The 25,511-nt window shown below is 39.1% G+C and overlaps 1 protein-coding gene across 1 annotated transcript in view; it reads right to left on the minus strand.

Moving 5' to 3' along the window:
• The window catches only part of CATSPERB (cation channel sperm associated auxiliary subunit beta), a 44,767-nt gene extending 35,806 nt beyond the window's left edge, over window positions 1-8,961 (minus strand). Inside the window, exons 1-5 of the mRNA XM_062577692.1 lie at window positions 8,902-8,961; window positions 7,601-7,753; window positions 6,090-6,156; window positions 4,660-4,755; window positions 3,908-4,057 (exon numbers count right to left, since the gene is read on the minus strand). Coding sequence (XP_062433676.1) covers window positions 3,908-4,057; window positions 4,660-4,755; window positions 6,090-6,156; window positions 7,601-7,753; window positions 8,902-8,961 — 526 coding nt within the window. The remainder of the gene's footprint in view (window positions 1-3,907; window positions 4,058-4,659; window positions 4,756-6,089; window positions 6,157-7,600; window positions 7,754-8,901) is intronic.
• Window positions 8,962-25,511: the final 16,550 nt, after the last annotated feature.

Raw genomic sequence — 25,511 nt, forward strand, 5'->3', positions numbered from 1 at the left:
CAATACTCAGTTTAAAGACCTGTGAATACCTTGCTCTTGGGACTTGTTTCAAAGAGATTTATTAAACACATAATTTTTCAGAAAGATTGGAAATGGAACTTTAAAGCAAATAAGTTGTAAACAATATCAGCACAGAAACAGAAGATGGAGGGACAAGTGAAGGAGATTTTTATATATATATATATATATATATATATATATATATATATATAAATCAAGGTTGAAGGTGTAAGTAGAGACACACTTTTAGTTGTCTCTAGGTTTCTTGAGTTTAATGATCAAATGTTGGTCCCTCACAAGCCAGTTTTGCCTTTCGTATCTATGAGAGGTTATTTTTCCATGTGAACGTGTCAGGTTTTGTAACGAAAAGTCAAAAAATTCTCAGGGAATTTTCAACAAGAATTCCTGTCAGCTGCTTTTGCCTGGGTTTCTACCCTGATGTTTCATAAAACAATGTCTCGTTGCAGTTAGTTTATACAAAATTGTAAAATAATTCTGAAAAATGTAGTGTAAATTTTAACAGAACATATGACTGTTCTGATAAACATCTGGGTCTGGTTTAGCAATATTAAATGATATTTGTCATGTGATTTCTACTTTTTGTAGCCAAAAGGTAACACGGAAACTACTAAAAGGAAGATTAAAAGGTAAATTTGGAAGAACATTTGATTTTTTCATCTCATGGAGCCTCTCATTTCCTATCACTGTGAAGACTGAATAGTTTCCATATCTGATTATACTGTGCCATATAGGTATATGTACTCTCTTCTGAGCACATTTTGTTCAGGCTGAGATCTGTTCCATCAGCTCTAGTTCCTACTAAACTTTTCACATAAGCACTTACTACCATTTGAATAGAACCAGCCAAATCCTAAAACTGCTGTGTGGTCAAAGCTCTGCTCAAAGGCAGCTTGAATAAAAACTGGATGAAAAATCTGGTCAATACTTATTTAAAATTGTATTGTTACAATGTCAGATAGCATGTTTTTTTTTTTTTTTTTAAATGATTTAGAGGTTTTATTTTCATGTTACTTTTCCCTTTGTTGGCCTATTTTGGTCTTATTTTGAACTCTCTGGATCTGGGAACATACCTTCCTACATGTCTACAGTTCTTGCTGTAAAAAAGCAGACATTACATTTACTTTTATTTTCATGCTGTTCTTTCATTTGCCATTAGATGGGAGTAGTCACTTTTGTTGACCCTGCAGACCCTAGAGCCTGTGTATCATTGTAAAGTCTGTTTCAGCAGAACATAGAAGGGTATGTAAGACTAGTTTGCTAAATATTGAAATTGTTCATTTTAACAAGACATGTAAAAGATTTGCATCTGAAGAATACACCACGTTACAGCAAACAAGTAGTTCTATGAGATGAAAAACTTATGTTGTGGGTCTCCTGTGTGGCGTCTATCAAAGGATGAGCACAGGTTGCTACTTTTCTCTCACTGGCACGTGAATAGGCTCTCTTTATTTACCCAGTCATTTATTCTCTAAAACTCGTACAAACATAATGTCTTCTAGGCACCACTGGTCTGCATGGCATGGCTGAACTCACCAATGCCTGGAAAAGCTAGTATGGAGAGACACAGAGATAATGTGACTATTACTTTTCTCTAGAAGTAATGCTGGAAAACTCCATAGCCTGCGTTACAGTACAGGTATGATTAAGAGATCACCCTTACGACATTTTGACTTGTGGTTCATTCAAGCATTCTACTTGTCAACTGACTATCTAGCATAAACTATCTCCAGTAATAGCTCATCACATCTACTTTCACAGGACATTTTAAAGCCTTTATAATATAGTCAATTGTACAATACTTGTGTATTACAGTGCGACCTTTTCCTTGACCTGGATAATGATAAACACAAAGTCTGAGGCAGGGACAACTTGTTAGATACTGGAATAAAATCCATCAACACACTGACTAACCGGAGCCAGGTATATCATTACTCAGTGTCTCGGCTGCCTATCTGGAAAATGAGGAAAATAGCACTTAGGCACTTTTGGAAAGCGCTACGAAATATGCTAAGTGTTATTAGTAACTCTCAAAATTTCAGTAATGGTGTAATGGATTATTTGTACTACCACAGTATATAGGATTCTAATAAAAGACTGAGGTGTCCCCTTTTGATTTGTGCTGTATAAACACATGACAAAATGTAAAGTGGCCCCTGTTTTGCAATCTAAGCAAGAGACACAATGAACACCTGCAGATAGGAAACAATGAAATATTATTCAGCATGAGAGGCAACGGTTTCTCATAGCAGCAGTCTAAATACACTCTGAATTTTAGAGCTCTTGGTGCAGCAGACTGCTTTGAGGACAAATTTGAAGAACAATAATAAGACAACTCTGAAAGTGTCTGCAAATTCTCCCAAGAGTGAGCGGTAGCATTGGAGTAATAAAAAAGTGTACAGCAGAAAATTCAACAACCCTAGAGGAAACACGGGCATCATAGGTATATCATAAACACTTAATGAGTAAGAAGAAGCTATTGTGAGAGCTTTTATACTAAAGAAGAACAGCTTATGTTTGGAATAACAGTATACAAGTTAACAGAGAGATGTAAATAAATGTTAAAAAAAGAGAGAGAGAGAGAGAGAGAGAGAGAGAGAGAGAGAGAGAGAGACCTTTGCAGCAGCACTCTGAATGCACGTGAAAAATGTAAGATTCCTCTGGTCTTGCTTAATACAGAAGATTTAAAAACCAAGAGAGGGCAAGTGATGAGACTTCCGATGCTGTAACAGGGTAGGAAAAGCCGAACCTTGTGATAGTAGCAGAAAAAAAAATGCAGGATTTAGACATTGCCTGCAGGACATGAAGTAAAATATCATGTACAGGACAGTGGAAGGACACCTGCAGGACAGGTGTTGTCTAAATGAGAAGGGAAGCTGCAAGAAGATCTAAGGAGAAGTATGTGAGTAGGTTAGGAGAATTTTTTTTAAAATCATTTCAGGCTTTGCAGGAATGTAGGAGACACGTCCACATTTCATCTGGATGTGCAATGGGGTGGAATTTATCTCATCTGACCCTAAATACCTACCATGTAAGTATTTTCACCTGAAAGAATTATCTAGATTTTACTTTATGAGAGGAGCAATGTCAGCATGCGAATTATCTGCCATTCATCTACAGTTAGCTGAGATGAACTTTGCATGATAGTGATGCTTATTTCTCTCTCTTGACTATAAAAGAAGTTTAGGCAACAAAGCCAGAAAAAATGCCCATATTGTACATAACCAAATCCAGAGAGATGAATCCCACCTGAGGATATAAGAACAACAACAGAGATCAGGTCTGTTGTCTGCATAAAAAGCAAGATAGGCCTTTTGAAAACCGGATCACACTTTGTCCCAACACACAATGAGATACTGATGTCTAAATATTTATAACCTGCCTTAAAACAAAAGAAAAAGCTCTTCACTGAGAGCCCTCATTCTGGAAGCATATGTTCAAAAGGCATTCCTGTGCAATTTTGTTGTTTTATAGAAATATCCAAATTTTCTCCTTTATTTCTAAATTAAACATTCTAGATTTCTAAACATCCCTTCCTGGTACAGATCATTTCATCTAACTTTTTTAGATATTTTTTTCTTTATGCTCTGCCTTTTTTTAAAAAAAATGAATAAAATGCAATAGGCAGGGTGAGAATATATCAATAAAATATATAAAAATAGAGAGAATATACTTCTATTTAATTTCTAGCTGTGCCTGAATTTTATTTAAAGCATTATACCAGACTGTTTCATTGGCTAAATTCTTTTTAGAAGAAGAATACAGCTGACCGCAGAAGGTAATTTGAGAAATTATAACTAATTCAGAAAATAGGTTCTTTCACACGTTCACTGCTTTTCAGCTGTTAAAGTCACTGTGCATTTATGAATGCCCAGAGATCTATACCTACCTTGAGCTGTAGCATTACAGATGAGAGCAATAACTGCCACATCATTAGCACAAGGAGAAACTGCCAATCTGATATTTATTACGTGAGGTATCACAGCATCAAGGTGTTCAGGGGATATTTTTTCACCAAGTTCCCATTGAAGAATTGGTTCTGTGGAAGAGAAAAGTCTAGCTGCTTAACACAGATAAAGCATAAATAAACTGTATGCATTTGAAATGGTCTTCAGGCATTACAGATTTGGGGACTAAGACAATAAATATAATAGAAAGGAGGTTAAATATAGTAAACATGTAAGAAAATGAATTGATTAGATAGGTTTACCTCTAGTACAAAAGGAAGAATACATTCATGAACAGACACATATTAAGAAAGAAAATACCATTGAAAAATAAGACCATGATTTTAACATGAAGAATTAAGACCTATTAAACATTTGTGCTAAAGTATTTAGTATATATACTGTGAAAAAATCATCCGTGTAAAATTTGAGAGTTTTTATTGATTTATTTATTAAATTATGTTTTACATAATTGTATTAAAAAGAACACCCCGTATTAAAAAAGAACATAATTGTATTAAAAAGAACACTCTCAAGACTGCAGAATTAAGCTTAAGAGCTGCAGGATCTGAAACCCAACTTCAGGTCTCCTGTGGCTGGGACTAGGTTTCAAAGGAAAGGATGTTTTAGATAGTATTCTGAATTCAGTCTCTGTTTCAACATACAGCATAAATGGAGCTTCTCTTATTCTCACCTCTGAGAATATCCAGTAACGTTCCTTCAGTGGTAAACATATTTAATCCATGATGCATTCTGAATTTTACAAACCATTCCTCTATTGGAGCAATGTCTGCTTGAACATAAAATGAATATTAATGAAATCTTTTGGTTTTATAAAATACCACAGAAGAGTGATACTCACAGAAAGGACTTTCTTCACTGAATCTTTTTTTTAGTAACCTCTGATTACTGAGCAAGTACACCAGCACCTGGCTAAAAAAAAATGCATAGCTAAACATTTCAAATAACAAATTAGCTGAATATGACAAATATGAGAAGGCATATACTTTAATATCTTACACGTGAAGGTAGTGTTCCCTTACTCTCCACATTTACTGGAAATGTCTTGGCCACATCAAGTGAAAGTTAGACAGAAGAGCACCAAGTAAGGAATGTGACAGACACCAGCGTTCTTGAGATACAAATGCCCAGTTTTATCCAAAATGACTCCTGTTACACTATTGAGGATTATTCCAGGCAGCAGACTAGTATTGAATCTCCAGATAAACTGCACATTTTCACAACTGCATAGTGACAAAGATTTTTTAGAAACTTGCCCGCATCTGTAGTCCCACTCCTCCTAACCCAAGTGGCAGTGTACTACCATTAGCACAGCAATAGAAACACAGAAAACCAGTTCGCTGGAGTGTGCCGACAACTGCTTAGATCATGAGGATGCAGTATCAGTGATCAGTGCCATGCAGGTTTCTTTAACATCTGCAATAATAGTAGGGAAGCAGGACTCAGCAAATTGTTAAAGTGACCAGACAGTAAGTTAGGAGAGATCGTAGGCATAGAGGAACACTGAGAAATCACCTAAAGGTCTTCTTTAACAAGGGTTGAATCTAGGAAAGTTAAAGCCAACGTGCACAAAAAATAACATGAAAACTAGATATACTGTAAGGGGCAAACATGAACAGCAACGATGCTGAAAGAAATAGGGTCTTATTGAACAAAGCCCAGGAGTTTGAAACAAAATATGCTGCTATGACTACGGATATGAACTCTCAGACGGATAGCTGTTATTAAGAAAAAACTTTAAGATTGAATTCCAGTCACTTCTGCTACAGTAAACAACAAATGCCTTCATCCATCGATAAATAACTGCATTTCTACCAGTAAAGTCTTGGAAAAAATAATGAAAAAAAAAAACCAAAGGAAATACAGTGATAATACTATATTTTAAGTTCAGCAAAACCAACCATCTGTAGAATGGATATGATATCACTGTAAGGGGATAAAAATCTGAAATATTTGAGTAGCAGCAAAAATGAAACAGCATTTAACACAGTAGAACACACAGGAAAGTTAAATAGTTATAGGACAACATTAAAGATTCAGAAAAAGCTCAACTGAATAGAAAGAAAACTGTACTGATATGAAGTATGATTTTAAAATTCTTACCAGTACTATATGTAATGTTTGCTCTGGGGATATCAATGTTCCAAGTACTTGCATTATCTTCAGTTTGCTTTAGAAATAAAAACCAGTATTTAAAAGAGATTATAAAAACTTTCTTGCAAAGACCATATTTAGAAACACCCCCTTTCAAAGATTATGTGCCTAATTGTCCATGACACACTGCACCATCACAGGATACAAACCTGAGGGTAAGAGCTTCTAGATGAAAAAAATCCTTAGAGCAAATTACCTCTGGCTGAAGCCAATAAGGATATGCCAAGACTCAGCTGATTCACAGCATTCTTGGAATCCTTTATGCTTTTGTTTCTGTCCCATTAAATCCTGACTGCATATCAAGCCTTTGTTTGGTTGACTAGAGAAATACCTTCCTTTGGATATATTCTCTTGAGTACTTGGATAATTTTTTTTCTTTTTTCTTCTCTCTTTTTTAAACAGCTTGAGCTGATAGATCTGACATTATACTACATTCACCAGCCCTTGAACATACACAGAAATTTTGGCCTAACTTGTAGGTTTAGCTAATATATCAGTTGGAAAAACAATTAGACCAGTTCAACACATATGTGGATACAATTGTGCTACCCAAAAGGTGACCCATGTCAGAATAATTTCTCTCTGTATGAGAACAGCTATAGCAGTACAATGCACCTTCAAAGAATAAACTTCATTATCGGAGGGTGTTTGTACTACTGCAATCATACCAGTGTCAATAAAGCAGCAAAGCATCCAGGTGTAGACAGGCCTCAATTATAGCACCAGATGTCTCTTGAAGATATATCAGAGATAAGACTAAATTTCAGATTCTCATGCAAATTTGTGATGACATTGAAGAAGTTTCTTGAAACACAGGTATTTTACTCTCAACTGATGATTGCTTTGAGATCTGCTTGAAGCTTAAAGAAAGTCTGGAGAGCTACTTGAACAACACAAACTGAAATCCCATATTTGTTCTGTGTTTAACTCCTCCATTCAGTTAAAATGATACATGCAGAAGATTATGAAACCTCCAGTGCTTATACCATTCCTCTTTTTCCAGGCAAAGGAGATTCAGTACTTCCACCTGGAAGTACTAGCTTCCAGCTTGCCACTCCCTAATTTTTCAAATTCTGCAATTTTAACAGATATCTCTCTTTTAACAGCCACCACCTACCACCACTTACCTTACCTTTCATTCAGCATCATTGAGCCCTAAACTTCATAATACTGTGTCAGGAATGGATGAATCAAAGTGGATTTCACTTTATTTGAACATGTTTCTCTTATATTAGTCTCTAATTCTGAAGAATTGCAAAGCTAACCCAGCTGCCTAGCAGCTATTCAGGAAAAGGCATAAAGAACAGGTAGGGTATCTACCCACTCCTAATCATGATTGTTGGTCTCACAGGTTCTGCGACAACACAGAGAATTAACGTAACAATTGCGTTAGCACTGTCATTGACACTACTTTATAGTTCATGCTAATCAAACATACACTGGGAAAAATAAAATGTTACCAATTTCATTTTGAAGTAGAAGATCTGAGAATAGGTGCTATTGAAGATCTCAATGATGGGAGCAAGTCCTGCTGAGTTATACATCAGTAGAAACTTCTTTCTTGTTTCCAAACTACTCTTCTCCTCTACATTATATAAGTAACAGCTGATTTTCTTTGAAATGGAAGGAAAAACACAGGTTTTAACTTAAGAAATCTGCTATCCCTTCTGTAATTACTAAACTAGTCAAACACTTAACAGACTACTATAGACAAAAAATTCATTGAATTGGCTTGCCCACACTATTTGTCCTTGAAAGCAGGTATCTTGCAGTAGGTTCAGGATCATAGAGAGTTCTGAGTTATTATTATAATGTAAATTGCATCCCTGCCAACTTTGGAGAGTGAGAGCATCTGGTTTAATAAATACTGCTCTTGACACTTGCAGTGCTTGCAAATACTAACAGCCCAATGAGGTCAGTTGATAGAGATATCTACAACTAATTAATTCAAACCTCGACTTTTGTGCAAAATTATGGCCTTTTTTATTTTAATGAAAAGAACTTTGCATGCAGCATATCTTGCATATATTAATGTTAGACTCAAAGCAACGTATTTTATGCACGAAGAGAAACTTACGTGTGGAGAATATTTAGGATCATCCAGTTGTGTCAGAAAACAATCAAATTTGAAGTGATAGGTTGTAATTAACTGAAGGTCCCCAATATGCATTTACAAAGTGAAGGTGTAAGTTTCAGAATCAAAATCTGGCTGCAAGACTACGATAGCTTCTGAGCTTGCTCCCGATACAGAAAAGAAACTGGAATGCAGTCTTTTGAGTGACAAGCTGAGAGTATGTTTAAAATGTGCCCAAAGACTTTTGACTATCAACACCAAGCACACATTTCCACAGGTTCACAGATACATTTTTCAAAGAAATACCATTTATGAAATGGATTACTGAATGCAAATTTTAAGGTCACTTGTTAACAATGTTAACATTTAACTCAGTGATTCTGTTCAATTCAATGAATTGCATCTCTCTGCTCAAACACTGTGTGTTTTATAGAACACAAACTGTTTTTTAGATAACTGCTCTCGACAGACTGAATGAATCTTAATTTATAATATTACCTCAATAAAGAATGAGTATATAAAGGAAATCCAAATTATTATCACTTACATGCTAGATTAATCCATTATTCCATCTCTAGAAAAATCTTCTCAATACAGATACAGGTAATAAACCACAGTATGTGTTTCTGTCTACATGAAGTGAAGAAATTGCAACTAATACATGCAAACCCATAACTAAGAACTTACCAGATTTTGTGAATCTAGGTACAGTTTGATTGCTTTAGACCTTGCTTTCTCATCCTCCATTTTGTTAGTTAAGCATGAGAAGCTTATATTACCTTTTATTGGGAGAGGTAACAAATATATTTTAGTTACTGAAATACCTTTTGCAAAAATATCTGTAAGACAAATACCAATTTTGTGAAAGGAACATGTAATACATTAACCTAGATTAAATAGCACCTTAAGAAAGAAAATCACCCTTGTGCATCAGGAAATTTTCCTGTGCTTATTAAAGAAATTTCTGAAGATCTAGTTCCTTGATATGAATGCTAACTTCCTGCTGTCTCTCTCATTCGTGCTAGAATGCATTTTATAGCTCCTTTTATCCTTCAGTCCACTCATCCCATCATCCATCCACCCAAATGACTGACTGATGTGTGTTAAATTGGATACGGTTCTGTTCGTAACAGGCATTCAGATTAGGTTCTACTTTTTATCTCCTCAGAAAATCTACCTGCTTAGTTTGAGTAAGATGATGTTAATACAGATCCTCGTAGTGTGGAACTCCAAACAAGTCCCCTGATGATACTGAACAAGCCAAAGCTCAAATTCAGAACTTGAAACGTCAAAAAAGCCTCACTATATCATTTTCAAAATACGTTTCAAACAACCTACATTAGCAGGTTATATTTGTAATCTGTCTAGTGTCTGTTCCATCTGCTTCCCCAAAGAAAACATTGAAGAAAAAACATACATAATATATATAAACATATATAAAAATCGTATGTTGCCTATCATTTTATAACAAAGTAGTTTGTAAGTCATGTTTTACCTGCAGTGCTCCAAAATGTTTTTAAAATTAAATGCTTCAAGGGGAAGGTTAAATTTAACTATTATGTCTCCAGAGTGATTCTGTAACTACTACTTGTGTGACTAATCAACAAGGTACCAGAACTGACCACTCAGTAATAAGGTCCACTTGCCTTTCACAAAATGTGAGTGTCCCGAAGACAGAGGAAACATCTTAAAAATTGTTGCAGCTGTGATACACAAAATCGATGATCTCATCTGTTAAAATAAAATAAATCTCCCAGAATTTACAGTCTAACAATCTATTATGAAAGAGTTTCCTCCAGCTCTGCAAGAAGCAAGTGTATTTCACAATACCTTTTACTGAAATGGAGGACTTGTGGATTCTACTTGAGATTTTTACCTTAGACATCTTGCTGACTGTGAGCAGGTTAGTCAGCTTCTACACTTAAAGGCAGGTTATGTTCTTTATCTGGCCCTGCCTTGCAGTGCCACATATAACAGTGAGATGAGGAGAAGGGAGGAAGCGGTAACTGATAGAGCAGAGGAGCCAGGATTCAGTCTGTGTTTGACTGACTCTGAGAAGCTATGGACACATTAATTCATTCTCTGTGCATCAGATGCTCCACATCCACCTCAGGAAGCATTGGGAAAGCTTTTACTCTGAGGTCTAGGTGAGAAGGCACTGGCCATACGTAAAGTCTGATGCACTCTTTCCTTTGATGATTCCTCCTTTACATACCTCTTTTTCTTCTGTGTTTCACTTCTCCAGCTTTATTCTTATTTTTCTTCTGTATTCTGCACTTCCTTCATGTGCAGTTGTAATGCACGTAGCAAAAGAGAGATTATTCCCTTTTTCCCACGCTACCTGCACAGATCTCTCCACTTGTGTTTCGCTGGGCGCTGCTCTGCTGGCAGTGAGCAGCTGTGGCTTCTCAGCTTGGGTGCCCCGGAGGCTTCTGGAGGTGACCGTTGGTCGTTGGTGTTTCCAACTGTCTCCTCCACGGGCACCTGCCTATGCCTTCCCTGAGCGCCAGGAAAGGAGGTGCCACAGAAACCCCTGACAGTGAAACTGGGGGCTGTGATCTTTGCTGCCTTTAACCTCTGGACAGCTTTCCTGTCTCAACGGCTTCGCTTGCTGGAGAGCTCAGGCTCACCTCCGTTTCACTTCTTAGCCTGTACAGATCAGCGGTAGCTGTTTGTTTTTTTAGCTTTCACAGTTTAAGAAGATTGACAGCCAGAACTACAAACATAAGAGGAAAACTTTGGTTTCATGTGGATTAGCATGTTTTACTTCACCCTGCAAGCACAGCAGTTACTGCACTTGCAGTTACTATGTTCACACAGTCAGTGACTGCAAATGCAAGCAGCGATCAGGAGCATTCGAATCAGCCCTCACACAACTGCGCGGGCTTGGCTGACCATTGGCACGAGCTGCATGAGTTCCCCTGGCCTGCCTGCCCCAGGTTCCTTATACCCCAGACCAGAGCAGACACGGCTAAGAGCAAAATCTAAAGAGATTAGCTAATGTCTGTTTTTTCAAAGATGTCATTTCTCTCACAAGTTTCTGCATTTATCCTATAGACAGTGAGTAAAGGTCACAGCATCAGTCCAGGTCATGGGTTTATCAGCTGATCATACAGCTCTGAATGCTTCTCCTTTTCTCCACTCTTACGGAATTCACACACATGGAAATGAGTGCAGATACAAGCTGTTGTGCCATAAACGGCTGTGCAGCAATATAATGTAGACATGATTGTAGGCAATTTTACTTGGTGGCCAAAGGCAAAACCACAGCAAAGCCTAATCTTCAAATCTCAGAGGAGAGAACTTCAAACAATGGGTAATAATAAAAGGGAATGGTTGATAATTCAAGGTAAATGCCTACCGGAACAAACTGAAAAATGAGGAAGTTCAACAGGTGGAAGTACAACATAACTGAAAAAATAAAAACAGTACCACTCTTTTTCAGTGCCATTACTGCCCGACATAGCCTACATATATGCCTTACGCATATTAATATATACACATAGATTCATACAAACATATCCGAATAATCCCTTAAATCAGTAGGATTGTGAAAGTGGCAACAGATAGCACCAACAACTCTTTTACAGTCTAACTTACCACATGATATAAACATTAGAACAAAACATCTAGATATTACAATACTCAGCTCATAGAATTATAAATTTTTTTTGCACTTCCAAAGATATTAAAATATTTTATAAATGCCAGCAAGCTGATTTCCAATGGGCCTGAGACAGAGACTGGCACAATCACACAGTAGATTGTGAAAATAAGACTTGCTGGTGAAGAGTGTTGTCCCTAAGTCATGTAAAATGTCTCTGACATAGCCAGGAAGAGAGTCTTCATCTCAATATGCCCACTCTGATATCCAATACTGATCCAAAGTACATTGTAATCAGTATAAAGAATTCTACGTATTACAGAAGCCCTTGGATCAGTCTCTTAAAAATAAGATCTTAAAAATATCTTACCAAAAGGGCAGCAGCAAGTTATCAGTGTAGGAAAGCAATAGCTGCCAAGCATTGTAGGGGCAAAAGCAATGACAAGGCAGTGAAATAAAATGATTAAAACAAGCAGTGGAAGGTTGTACTTAGTAACTGCAGTTACCGTTTAAAGTAACAGAAAAGCATCTTTGAAGAGAAAAAAAAATCAGAAATGAAGGCTCATTCTGAAGAAGATTTTAATCCATACGAAAGAAATCACTAGTTATAATAATATTTTACTAAGTTCAGTTCTCATCGGAGAGTCAATCATGAAAAAAGAGCAATCACTGGGAAGGATAAAAATGTCATAGTGCAGTCCATGCTGCCAAGCTCATTTTTCTTAGTCTCAAAGAAATTGTGAGAGCTTTCCAAATACTTACTGTAAACAGCACACTCCCTTCCCATCACAAAATATCTAAAGGTCAATGGTGTCTCTGTCTCTGTTCTCCCTATGTTTCCATTAACTAGCTTTGGTTGACTTTTCTTTTTATTTTCTAAATTTCTTGCTACTGCTATGTGTACTTTTTACATTCCTGAGGCCTGAACTCTTTAGCAGCAGAAGAGGTGCAGCACAAGAAAGAGCAATACATGCTTCCCTCCCAATCCTAATATAAAGGATCTGCTGCTGACAAAAAAAATAATGTTTTTTACTGGCTGGTATATGTGATAAAACAATTGAGTTCTCCTGATGTTGTAGGTTTTTAAGAACTGAGCATTTGTTCATGGTGATCTATTTCAAAGAGTCAGAAACAAATACATAATTAGTATCTGTGTTCAGTACTTGTTTGGGACTGGAGATCTAACAGTGAAAGGTTCGCTCATCACCAATCCTATCCAGCCCCCTATCCTATTTACTGAACATGGAAGACATCTGTAATATTTAAGATATCTGTGTTTAAACAAGGCTTTGGCTCTCTCTCAACATACTTTTTTCATCATACTTGACCCTGCAGTAAAGCCGTAGCAGCAAGTCTCATTTTGCAAACATAGAACATAGGATCACTGTAGAATCAGCCAACTGAGAAAACAAAGGTTAAGGAGACACATTTCTATTCAAACACACCTAGCTCCAGAATTAGCAGAGGCAATACAGAAAGCGCTTGGCCGTGTGCATTGATTCAAAAAAGAAACTTTTTCAGAAGTTAATTCTAGTGCTAATATGCCTCTCTCAACTAACTCAGGAATGTCAATCATCAGATGGAAGAAAGAAAACTTTCAGGACGTCTCAGACAAACTATACTGAAACAGTTATGGTAAACTTGCAGAATTTTTTACAGTGAAGTCTCTAAAATTCACGAACACTCAAATTGTTTGCCAGGAACAGAGAGCAATGGCAGACTACTATTACCTTTTATCTTATATTTAGACTGTAAGTTCACTGGGAGAGGTGTTGCCTTTTTTTGTGTCTTTGGCTGAAAGTTGGCAGAACAGAGGCTGACTCCCTGCCAGCACTCATCTGTGACCAGTGGATCAGTCAAAGGAGAATTTACCATTGGCTTCAATAGACAATGAATCAGACCTTGCAGAAATATATATAAATATTAAAGCTCGGGGAGTAACACCTGGAGACAGAGTGCTACAGGTTATGCACGTTGACTGTAAGGATGAAACTGATGAAGAGTTTCTTTCGTCATTCTGTATCCTGGAAAGATGGAGTGGTCAAACAGCCAACCCCCAAAACAGCTGTTTTGCATGTGCACAAGCACAAGCATGTGCACAGTTGAATTGTGTTAGAGGCTGCACAGGGCCACCATTTTTCCTTTTTGAGTAATAAGGAAATTTGATTTTTTTCAGCAAAAGAAATGGCATAACAAAGCCATATTTTCACACCAAACTTTTCTTGAACAGTGCAAAAGAAAAGTAACTCCATCTGACTGTACATTTTGTAACCTTAAATGCAGCAGTCCTTTTCAAGGAAGATCAGGAGTTCTGCCAAGTGTTACCAGGAGTGGGACCGACACACAACTCTGGGTTCAAAACCTTTCTGATCACTAGGGAAAAATCTAATGTAATCTACTGTGGTTTCTCCTTTATATATCTGCTTTAGGAGTTGAGCTGGGCTGATAAAGAGAGATACTTCCCCATCTCTGTCCATTCTGAGGTGGGTCAGCATTGTGGCAAAACCCATGTGTTTCCAGCTCCCCTGCAAATGCATCAGGTGGCTCCTTACTTCCCTGCGCTCCTTTCCAATGGCCCTGCGGACACCGTAAATCCAGCTCTGTGAATTACGACCCGAAAGAGGCTCAGTGCCAGCAGCTTCTCCGACCCCCCCGCCACAAAGAGAGCAGCTTCCCTCACCTGACTGAAGGCAGGGTGCCCTGCTGACATGGCCCAGCTCATCTGAGATCTATTCCCCTTTAAATGAGGGGATATAGTACTTATTTATCTACTAGCACTGCTTTCCTCAGTCTGCAGCTCTCTGATAGCATTTGTCTCTGATTTCAGCTTTGGCAGTGCCTGAAGCAGCATCTGTACTGTTCAGTGTATTACCCTGTTCAAGAAGCTAATGGGCAAACTGATGTGGCAAACTGTTCGAACACCTGCTTGGATCCTAGGGGTCAGATAACCCCCTTAGTCTGCGATCAGGCTGAACAGTCCCACTGTGCCGTGCTTTTCAGTGGAGATACCTGTCCCGTCAGCTCAGAGAAGCACCAACACAGGAACGCTCCCGCGGCAGCTGCCCGCTGCACACGGCAGAGCAGACTGCGTTGCGGCTGTTAACCGGTTTTCAAACGATCCGTTTACCAGATGATAACCGGGTTAGAATTAATGAAACCGGCTCCTGCTTCCCTCCCCCCCTTCAAAGGGAGGGGACACAGGAGGAGTTTCGGAAGAGCCTGGGCAAGAGGAGAGCGCTCTGGAGCCGCTGATGCGCCACCATGGGCGCGGGGGCGCAGCGGGGCCGAGCGAAGCGCCGGCTTCTCACGCTTCTAACGGACTAACGAAAAAATAACCCCCCCTCAAATCTCCCTGTTTAGCCGCCGCCTGCTATGCGGTTTTCTGGCTGTTCTGCGCAGCAGCCACAGCGTGGCAGAAGAGCTCAAGATTAGTCCGCTCCGGCGAAAGCGCCGGGGCAAGACCGCACACCACGGCCGCCTACGAGCGGCGGGCGCCATCTTGTCATGCGGCGGCGGCGTGTGGATCCGGGAGCGCGGGCCGGAGGGCGCGCGTCGGGCGGCGGCGGCGTGCGGAGCCGGGAGCGCGCGTCGGGCGGCGGCGGCGTGCGGAGCCGGGAGCGCGCGTCGGGCGGCGGCGTGCGGAGCCGGGAGCGCGCGTCGGGCAGCCGCGGCGGCCCTGCGGTGCGGGGGGCGCCAGGCTCCTTCAAAACTAGCCCCCCGCGCCGGATGGCAGTAAGCGGAGCTGCGGGGAGTGCTGAACCGCTTCTCCCCTCCTGGAACCCGGTATTCCTTAAAAGCTACAGGAAACTTGTTGATCCATATTCACAGCAGAGGAGGGAGCCCTAATTTTAGCAAATTCTAGATTTGCTGAAAAGCATTTCTTTAAGAATGGCTAAACTGTTGGCAAATTCAGATCAAATCCAATGATAAAGTGTGTTCAGAACCTGAAAATAGTATAGAAGGGTCAATGTGTGGTGTTGGTGGAATCTCTGGTCAAAACTTTTAAATTATATTTTCATTTAAAAATTAGATTTTCCAGGGGATGCATAAGCAGAAATCAAAATAAATGCCTTTGTTTTGTCTTGAATATAAAACGTTTTCAGTTCTATCCAAATCAAAACCATTTTTCATTTGTTTAGTTTGGCCACCAAAGTGAAAGCCAGTATGCTGTTACCAACACCTAACAGCAAAGAACGCGTCATAGAATCACAGAATCAGTAAGGCTGGAAGGGACCTCTGGAGATCATCTAGTCCAACCTCCCTGCTCAGCAGGGTCACCTAGAACATGTTAGACAGGGTTGCATCCAGGCGGGCCTGGAGTATCTCCAGAGAAGGAGACTCCACCACCTCTCTGGGCAACCTGTGCCAGTGCTCCGTCACTCTCACAGTGAAGAAATTCCCCCTCACGGTCAGGCAGAACTTCCTGTGCTTCAGTTTCTGCCCATTGCCTCTTGTCCTGTCACACGGGACAACTGAAAAGAGTTTGTCCCTGATCCCTTGACACCCTCCCTTCAGGTACTTGCACACATTGATAAGATCCCCCTCAGTCTTCTCTTCCCCAGGCTAAAGAGGCCCAGCTCTCACAGCCGTTCCTCATAGGCTCCAGCCCTCTGATCATCTTTGTAGCCCTGTGTAGCATCCTAAGGACAAGCAGGATTTTAATTAGTTCCTCTTCAGCGTTTAACATAAATGTTGCTGACAGTATCTGTCTTGATCAAGAGTGTGAGTAATAAAGGTAATTATTTTTATAATGTTAAATTTGTATTTGACAGGAAGAGTTTCAGAAGGGAGTCAGGCCTGCTGGACGTGATCATCATATACATGCAGAGAAAAGATGCCCCCTGCCTAGTGCTTGCAGATAGCAAAAACAGTTGGGGAATACAAGGGACTAGAGACAAATGTGATTGTCTGTGAAATACTGTGTATAATATGCTACAGCCACAGCCCATTAACTTAACTGTGTTAGAAGACAAAAACAAAAGGACCCAAACCTGTTTCTTAACTAAGCTGTTAACTAAGTTGTGTCAAAACATCCTTCAGGCAAAATCAGGCTGTGTTTAGAGAACAGTGTTGAACATAACCATGGGAACAATTGATACTGAAATCCAAGACTATGAAAAAAAGCAAAGGTGCAAAAACACCATTATGGATTTGCAGAACTTTCAGGAAACATGATCCAAATTTTAAGCGAATGATTTTGGTGAATACCCAGCAAAATGACATATTTAAAGAAGGCAAATATCACTGTTCCTTCTCTGCACTTGGTTATTCTGGAAATGTTTAGGTATTCCTTAATCTGTGCCTTATATCTTATTTGGAGGATGAGAAGTTCTTGTTACTGATTTGTGCTGTATTTCAATGGCCAAAATTTTTGTTTTCCATTTCTTATAGTAGAGTCTTACAGACCTGTGATCTTAGTTCTAAAGGGCACCATGCCTGAGTTTTATGAGATATGTAGAATGTATTTCAAGCATATGAATATGAGCATTAGCCCTAGTGGGGCTACATACCTGCTAAAAAGAATTTGGTGAAGCTGGCCTAGTAGAATGATTGTCCCTCACTTGTACAAGCAACAAATTTGCATCAGATACAGGTTGTACAGGTTATACAGGTTGCAGATAAACAGGAAAGAAAAAAAATGAGAAAGCTCAATTGGCCTACTAAAGACAGTATTGCTGCAACAAATGACTGTCACAAGACTGAACCTCATTCACTGAATGTCTGATCCTCTGGCTAAACGTTAAGAGAGAAGTTTGGGTGTACATGAAATGAAGAACCATAATCCAGCTGTCACTGGACAGAGGAGTCATTAAATGAAAGATCCGAGAGTAAGAGGAAAAAAGAAGGTTATAAGTTTAAGTTTACTTGAAGTTACGGGTTATAAGTTTACCAGTTCACAAAGACCTGTTCATTGATGTGACCTTTTTACATGATTCTCTAAATTGCTAGTTCTTTGAAGTTAGTTTTTGTTGTGCACTACAAAGTGAAAAGCAGTGATGCACTTAACATGCACCGGTCTGTTCCCCAACCAAACATGTAACTTTTACTCATCCATTCAAATATATCGCAATTTTGATGCTGTAGAATTTGCTACAGAATCTATAAACTACTGTGAAATTTACTAGAGAAAGGGGGAAAAAAATCAGCATTCTTACGATTGCAAAGCAAATAATAGAGAGATTAACCACGTATGTCAGCTTTTTCAGTCCACAGCCAGCTCAAAACAATAACTCTAGGAGGGCGGACTTGTCCTCTTCATCTCAGTGGGTTGTTTGGATTATTCTCTGCAGGTTTCAAAGTCAGTATTCAATGCTGATCTTCACTATTGGTCATGATAACAGACGCATCTGTCTTTCAAGAGTATGTATCCCAGGCCAGCTTACTTCCTTGAGTGAAGAATTTGCTACTCAAGTTGCTTCAAGACGCAGGATTGACAAAGCCTGATTGCATGTAAGTTTTATTTTGTTAATAATTAGGATGTTTCCTGGATCATATCTTTTCAGTAGTATCAGGCTTGGAATTGAAGTGTTACTTCGAGCTGGCACTTGAACGGGGGCTCCAGGATCAGGTCTGCATATTGAGCAGTTCCTAATGAAGGAGCTAGGCATTTCTTCCCGCAGACTTTTAAGTGTAATCTGGTTTCTTCACCTGTTAATCATATGTGTGCCTGTGATGTCTAGCTTTGCTGAGTCAGGAAAGGAAGAAAGGGGAAAAAAATCACTAGGAACCTCAGAAGCTTAAATGGCTTGTGTCACTCCTGCACCTCAGCTGACCTCCAGGCAAATGCTTCGAATGGGCAGGCCCAAGTCTTCCTCTGGCATCTGGGCCAGTAGATTTTCAGAAACCTTCCAGCTCCTATTGTGGGATCTGTTGATCCCACCACACTTCAATTGCAAATATGTAAATTATGCTATTCAGAACATCTAATATACGAGATTACAAGAGCAACAAACACAGGAGGACTGAGGTAGAATTAAGATCCTGTTTGCCTCTGAGTACAAAGGATCCTGAGCTTGATACCTCTGTTCTCTCTCCAGATGTCAGCCTGGACTTGTAAAATAAATGAAAACCTAAAATTCTTGGAGGGATGGGTAAGCATTCTCATTTCTCTTCCTATATACATCACACAAGGTGGAAATGTATAAATAAAACTATTATTTTTAAAAGCCCTGAAACATTCACTGAATATGGGAAATCTTCCTCAAACAGATGTACTACTATAAATTACAGCATGTAGCCAATGTATGATACAGTTTATTGTAAGTCTGCTCTTTCAAAATGAAACCATATGTTGGATGGGAAAGACAGGAAGCCTAATGTAAATAGAGATATGGCTGTATGGTGATGGGTATTTTGTGGATGAACTTTTTGCAATATTGTTAAAGCTTATATAAACGCTAGTCAGTATCCTCAAACTTCAGACGCTGGGTATAAAAAGATTTAAATCAACTGTCAGCTGCCAGTTCTGGAAGATAGTGGGACCAGTACTATGAGGTGCCAAAGGCTTACCACATCAAAACTGTGTATGGTTCCCATGTTCAAATACATGAATTATGGTTGGGGCAACTTACAATCTTGTTGCAAGTGACTCTTTTCTAGGGAGCAAGGCAGAAGAGAAGGTGACTGTTTTCCATTGCTCTTGGAAATTTTACATTACAGAAAGTTTTGAATCTTGGAACATAACAGGAAGTCACATTTCCAGCTATTCCCTGAGACCTTCAGCCAAAATCCAGAAGTTTAAGCCTAGAGAACGTCAGCCTGATGGGTCCTGGCAGCTGTAATGCGGAATACCTATTTGGCTTGTGACTGTGTCTGTCAGTGTCCTGCCTTTTTGACTGCCTACAGTGCATCATTGGAGTTGTAATCCCATTAGAGAGACCAAGTCCTACTAGAAGACAACAAGTGAGCTACAACTCCCATGGGAAAAGATGGGAGTATTTCCAGAGTGGAACTTTTCATCTTTTGGCTAAAAAAATAGTTCTGAGTATTTAATTAGCTAGTTTAAAAGAAAACAAGCTTTTCCCCAGAAAACAGGCCTTTTATCTAAAAATGTGTATTTAATAAAAATCTAATTTTCCATCAAAACTATTTAAACCAGTGTTAGGAATTATATTCCCTGACAAAACTACTTTAAAATGATTTCATAATGTAGAGCAAAATGCAGACAGTTTTTTTCCCTATGATTTCTGAGTGATATTATTCTTAAACTAAATGTGGTAAAGCTAGGAACTTCAGAATTAAGGTATATTAGCAGATACAGAAAATACATCATTTGAGCATGCAAATGACTTAAATCTCTGCAATTTTGCCATCTCATGCAGTAATTTCAGTTATAAATATGGTTATATTAGCTTTGATGCACTCCAGAGCGTCTTAAAGCAGCCATAGCACACTAAGGAATCAAGCAGTTTTCAGAGATACTTGTTGCTACCAAAGTGGCAAATGTGTCCATCTCAGCTCAGGTGTCAGCTTTCTGTTACTTTTTGTGTTTTTCTGTTCTTCCTGATGCCTTATTCTGTGCTCAACTATCTTACTGTCCTTCTATCAGTTTCTTCTATAGTTCCTTCTACCTGTGCATGTCTCTGTGTACGCATAAACCAAACGCATAACCACATAATCACGCATAATCACATACACAAAGACTCATCCCTTCCTACTAACCTGTATTCTCCTGGGCATGGCTTTTTCTTTAGTATTCCACTTCTTTCCTAGTCCTTCTTTGTGGAATGTACCTACTGCAATGAAGAGTTTATCAAAAACATAAAATTAATGATCCTATAATTTCATAATATAAAGATTGTATGTCAGTGAAGAGCAAAAAATAAGTATCATCTGAGGAATAGCATTACAAATTACTTTTCAAAAGCACCTTCATTGGTTTTGAGGGCTGTTATCCCAATAGAAAAGATGCTGTCTTCTCAGATGGCTCCTACTTCTCATTTCAAGTGAGTGAAGCTCAGATGGTCTTGATTAGAGGCTACCTTCCTCAGTCTCATTGACAGATTATGACAGAGACCTCCTCACAGTGATCACCCAGCTGAAGTTAATTTTGACCACAACACTATCCAGAGTAACTGGGGGTGGAAGCTGTTTTCAAAGAGGGCAGTTCCACTACTGGAGTTTCCATTTATTTTGAAATGCAGAAAAATTAATTTCAGTTATGAACATTGTAGTTTTGGTGTGCCTTTTGACTATTGAACTCCCCAGCGCTGTCTTCAGTGACTGACTATGGCAAGATGTAATTAGAATTTTCTTCTCCACTCCCCATAGTATATTTTCAGTTCCATTAGTTCTGTCTTTAAAGTTCAATTTGTTATAAATGAGGTGTCATTTCTAAAAAACAACTGGAAAAAATGGCACTGTCAGTGCAATTCTCTTTCTCCCCATCAGCTGTACAGAAAGAAGCACTTACAGCACATCTGGGTGATAATGTCTGGTTGGAAAATGCAGAGCTTTTCACACTGAGACCTTACCTTAAGACCTAAGGCTTTTACAAAAAATTAGCAGTGGAGCCAAATAATAACACGTTGTTTTGTCTATTCTGTGAGAAAACAGCTCCCGAGAGAACTTGACAGTAAGTATACAACTAAGTCACTTTTAATTCTGTTCCATTTTCATGCAGTGCTTCACATACTTAAACACTGAAGCACTCATCGGTATTGACGTTTTTGTTTAAATAAACACTCATTCCAAGGCAGAAGGTTGGGGTAATCAGAGAATAAACTTCTGAGTAAAATCTGCTACATACTCATTTTCATCTGCAAAACATCTGTGCTCTTAATTTTGTTATGATTTTTTCATTGTTGTAACACAATCTATATATTTTTAAAATGTTTTATGTTTAGAGGAGAACACAAAATCAGCTGAGTAGAGATGAATCATGAGTGTTTAACAGAACCTAGCAACACTGCGCAACAACTAGAGATGGGAAATTAAGATAATCACGTTAAACAGTTTCTGAAATGAATCAGAAGTTTACTAAAGCAAAATATGATTATCGCAGTTGGCCATTGTCCAGAGCATACAGTTTACAGTAATTAGGTACTCAGTATCAGCTAAAAATTCTTTTTCTTTCTTTGTTCATAAAACAAGAGCAAAACTTAAGTTAGTAACTCAAAGCAGAAGGGACACGTGATTTTATGGCAGACAAGATTAAATTGAATTTCAATTCTGCTCTGCATCTGTGAGAGCATCCGGGGTTATCCAGGAGGCAGGGGCTCAAGTGACGTCACAGCTGATGTTTAGCAGCATTTTCTCATAGGCCAAATCCTTTCACACCCTTTTTAAACAAAAAGTTGGCTTTGGACCACACGATATTGCAAAAGAAGTCAAGATTATATGCCGTTCACGCAATAGTACACTGCCGGCCGGAAGATCTGTAAAAGGAGAGGGGGGAAAAAAAAAGTTGTATATGTAAATTCAATGTAATAAAATACAATCATCAGAAAATCAACATGAGATATGCTAGGCCTAGTCCTTCCTGTAGTACCTGAGCTTAATCGGGAATCAGTGAAGAAGTGCCAGTGTGTCAGACTGGCAAACAGGGAGGAACACAGGCTAGTGCAGAAGGGGTTTGAAACTAAAAACATGCTTTATCACTTCCACCTGGAAACAGATCCATTATAAATGTGAATCGTTTAGGACTGAAGTGTATGCCAGTTCATTTCTACAGTCCGGAGTGATGCTCCTAGAGTTTCCAGCTACCTGTCACAGTAACATTAGAAAAGATGGAGTAAAAGCCGCCTTAAACTTTTTCCCATGCATGTATCTCATTAAAGTAGAAGTGGGTTTTTTTTGTTTGTTTGTTTGTTTGTTTTAAAAAAAGATTACCTTTTACAGTTTAATAAACCAACACATATCCAGGTTCAAAGCGACCACCAGCTCACCAACCTAAAGAAAATACAGCTTTAAACTGAGCACAAAAAAGCTTTTGTTGCCAGTGTTTTGTTCCATATTATTAGCATAGCCCTTCACCATGACCAAGTACTTGCAGTCCCCATAGACAGAAATACCAGAGTCATGCTGCTAAGTCAAAAAGAAAGCGATAGTACCTCGGAATGAGACTTAAAAGAAAAAAAAAAGGAATTTAAAGCATTTTCACTGATTTCAGTATGGTTGTGCTTGTTTGCAGGGGAGAGAACTGGAAGAAACTCCATCCCAGTTGAGTAACACCATGGTTTTATTACAGGCTTCTTTATCCTGTGGAACTAAGCTGATTAAGATGGGCACAGTCTGTGGAAATCACTAAGGGAGCTTCCAAAACGAGATCAAAACAGCGCTTACCAAACTTTTGCAAAAGTTTTCACTTTGTGAAACCATGTTTCTGGCCAAGTGGTCTGACGGGGAACTCGGTGCATACTCAACACACCCCTTGAAGTAAAAGGACCTTGAGGAAAGCGTGCTGAGGCCTACAGCTATGGAAATCAGTGAACCTTTATTTTAGTTTTTTTGCTCACCTTCTGGAGGTTCCCACTGGAGAGTTTTCACAAAGCAATGCATGTGCGGTAGAACAGACAATAAGGAACTAATGGATTAAATACACAATAGAGCTCCTGTGATTGCTGAAACAATACTTTTGGTATTTTTATATATTTGTGTACTAACTTAAGTAATACTACTAGCATGATATTTACCAAATGGACCATTACTGTACCAGAAATGTGTATCTACCGTGGGTGAATTATCATCAGAGTTCTTCATGTTTCCTTTGCAAAATGAACTTTTTATCATTTTTAATTTTGAGATTTTTCATCAGATTTTCATGAAAGGATTAGAAAGACAAAGAAAAAAATATAACCTTAATTTTACTGAAAGATTTTTGCCTACTGTTTTTGGATTGCTAGTAAGAACAGCTTACTTTAAAGATGTTTCTGTATACCAGCAAACTAAATAAGTAAATAAAACCATGTTTTAACTCGTCTTCAACAATAATCAAACTTCTAAAATACACAGGTTACATCTGAGCACATTCCTTTTGCTTCAGTAATTCATAGAAATTTTAAACGTTGCTAGGCAGTTTTTAAAAAAGCAGATACTAGTTAAAACTTCCTTGTAAACTGTAATGAGGTGATTATGTACTTCTTTCCTAGAAGACATAGGGAATAATCAGTCTGTTATTTTTTTCAATGAACTTCTATATTAGAATATTAAAATTTTGTCTCCAAGCCTTCTTTTCCTGATTATACGACCTTTCTTGTACCTTTACTGCCTCCTCACAGGTCAGGTTTTCTCATTCTTAACCTTGTCATTCTGGACTTTCTGCATTTTGTCTCTATCTCTCTCAAAATGTCGTCTCTGGAGTTGGACACCATCCTTCAGCTGAGGCCACCCTAACACCAAGCAGAGCAATAAATACCTCTGTGTCTTCTGCACAAAACTAACTCGTTTCTCTGCATGCTATTTCCCTTTTCAGAAACAGGGAAACTATATTGGTAGGGGCTGTTTGAATCTCTTTGTTCTGAAGCCAGAGACACCAGCTTCACCCACCGAGAGTTTTCACGATGCCCATTTCTGCTTCCAGTGGGAACCTCCAGAAACCACTGCTCTGCAGCTTGCCTTTACTACCGCCTTCCTGTAAATTCCAACAGCGGACTAATTCGTTACAGACGTTGGGAAATGTTTCAATGCTTTTTAAAGTAAATGTGGTTTGGGAGGCCTGAAATCAGCTTGGATAAACAATAATTAAGTAATTTAGCTCAGCGCGCTGTAAAGTTGTCCCTGACACGGTTGTGCATACACAAGCGAATGGAATCCAAAGGATCAACGCTGTTTTGTCATATCCTGGAGACCCGTGGTAGTGAGACACTCCTTTCTCACCGTGCGATAACAACTAACAGCCTATACAGCGTCAAAATACTTGGCATTGCAAATGTGATACCGAGCTGTGACCCCTTTACGGCTCATGTTACTGTCATCCTACGTTTACGGTCAAAGAGATCTGCCCCGAAAAGCCAAACAGCCTTTTCTGGAAGTGCTCAGTAAGGGCTCGTGGGGACTGTGTGCCTGGAAGCGAATGACGGCCAGCATGACGCTTGGAGAGAAGGATGATGTGACTTTGACTCTGTAGGCAAAATGGGCCGTCATCCATGTGGGACTTGAAGAAAGCATCACCTACATTTCGGTTAGCTTATTTCTACTCACAGCAACGAGCTCACCCAGCAGTGGGGCAACCAGTTGCGACGTTGCTACCATTCAGACTGTTATCTCTTAGTGCACATGTATTTATGTATTTGGCACGTAGACAGTACCAAAGAAGTGACGGGTTTTTTTCTCCCCAGGAACTCCAGGTTTTTTCCACTCTGGCACATCTGGCTCTAACCGACACCCAGACAATCGGATGCCAGTTTCCAACACAAACACAGTCCCTTTAGTTTTTCAGCTTTCACTGTGTGACTCACGTCCGTGTTCAACAGCCATTAGTAGCCAATGTGTTCACATGAGGACCATGTGCTTCGTTTGTCGCAACAGGGTCCACTGGTCCCTTTCCCATAAAGCATTTCTTTATGCTGGCAATGCTGCCGTCATCATCTCTGCGTAGGGCACTGGCATTAGGAAGCCCTTGTACAGCTGTACAATCTATTGCAATTTTCACAATTTTATCAAAATGCGGAGTATTGACTTGCGCTATTTGCTGCAGCATGGGAAACCACTGTGCTTTTTTCTGCAGCTTTTCTGCATGCCTTTATGCTTCAGC

This window comes from Rhea pennata, chromosome 5 (assembly GCF_028389875.1).
Source record: "Rhea pennata isolate bPtePen1 chromosome 5, bPtePen1.pri, whole genome shotgun sequence".
Taxonomy (NCBI): domain Eukaryota; kingdom Metazoa; phylum Chordata; class Aves; order Rheiformes; family Rheidae; genus Rhea; species Rhea pennata.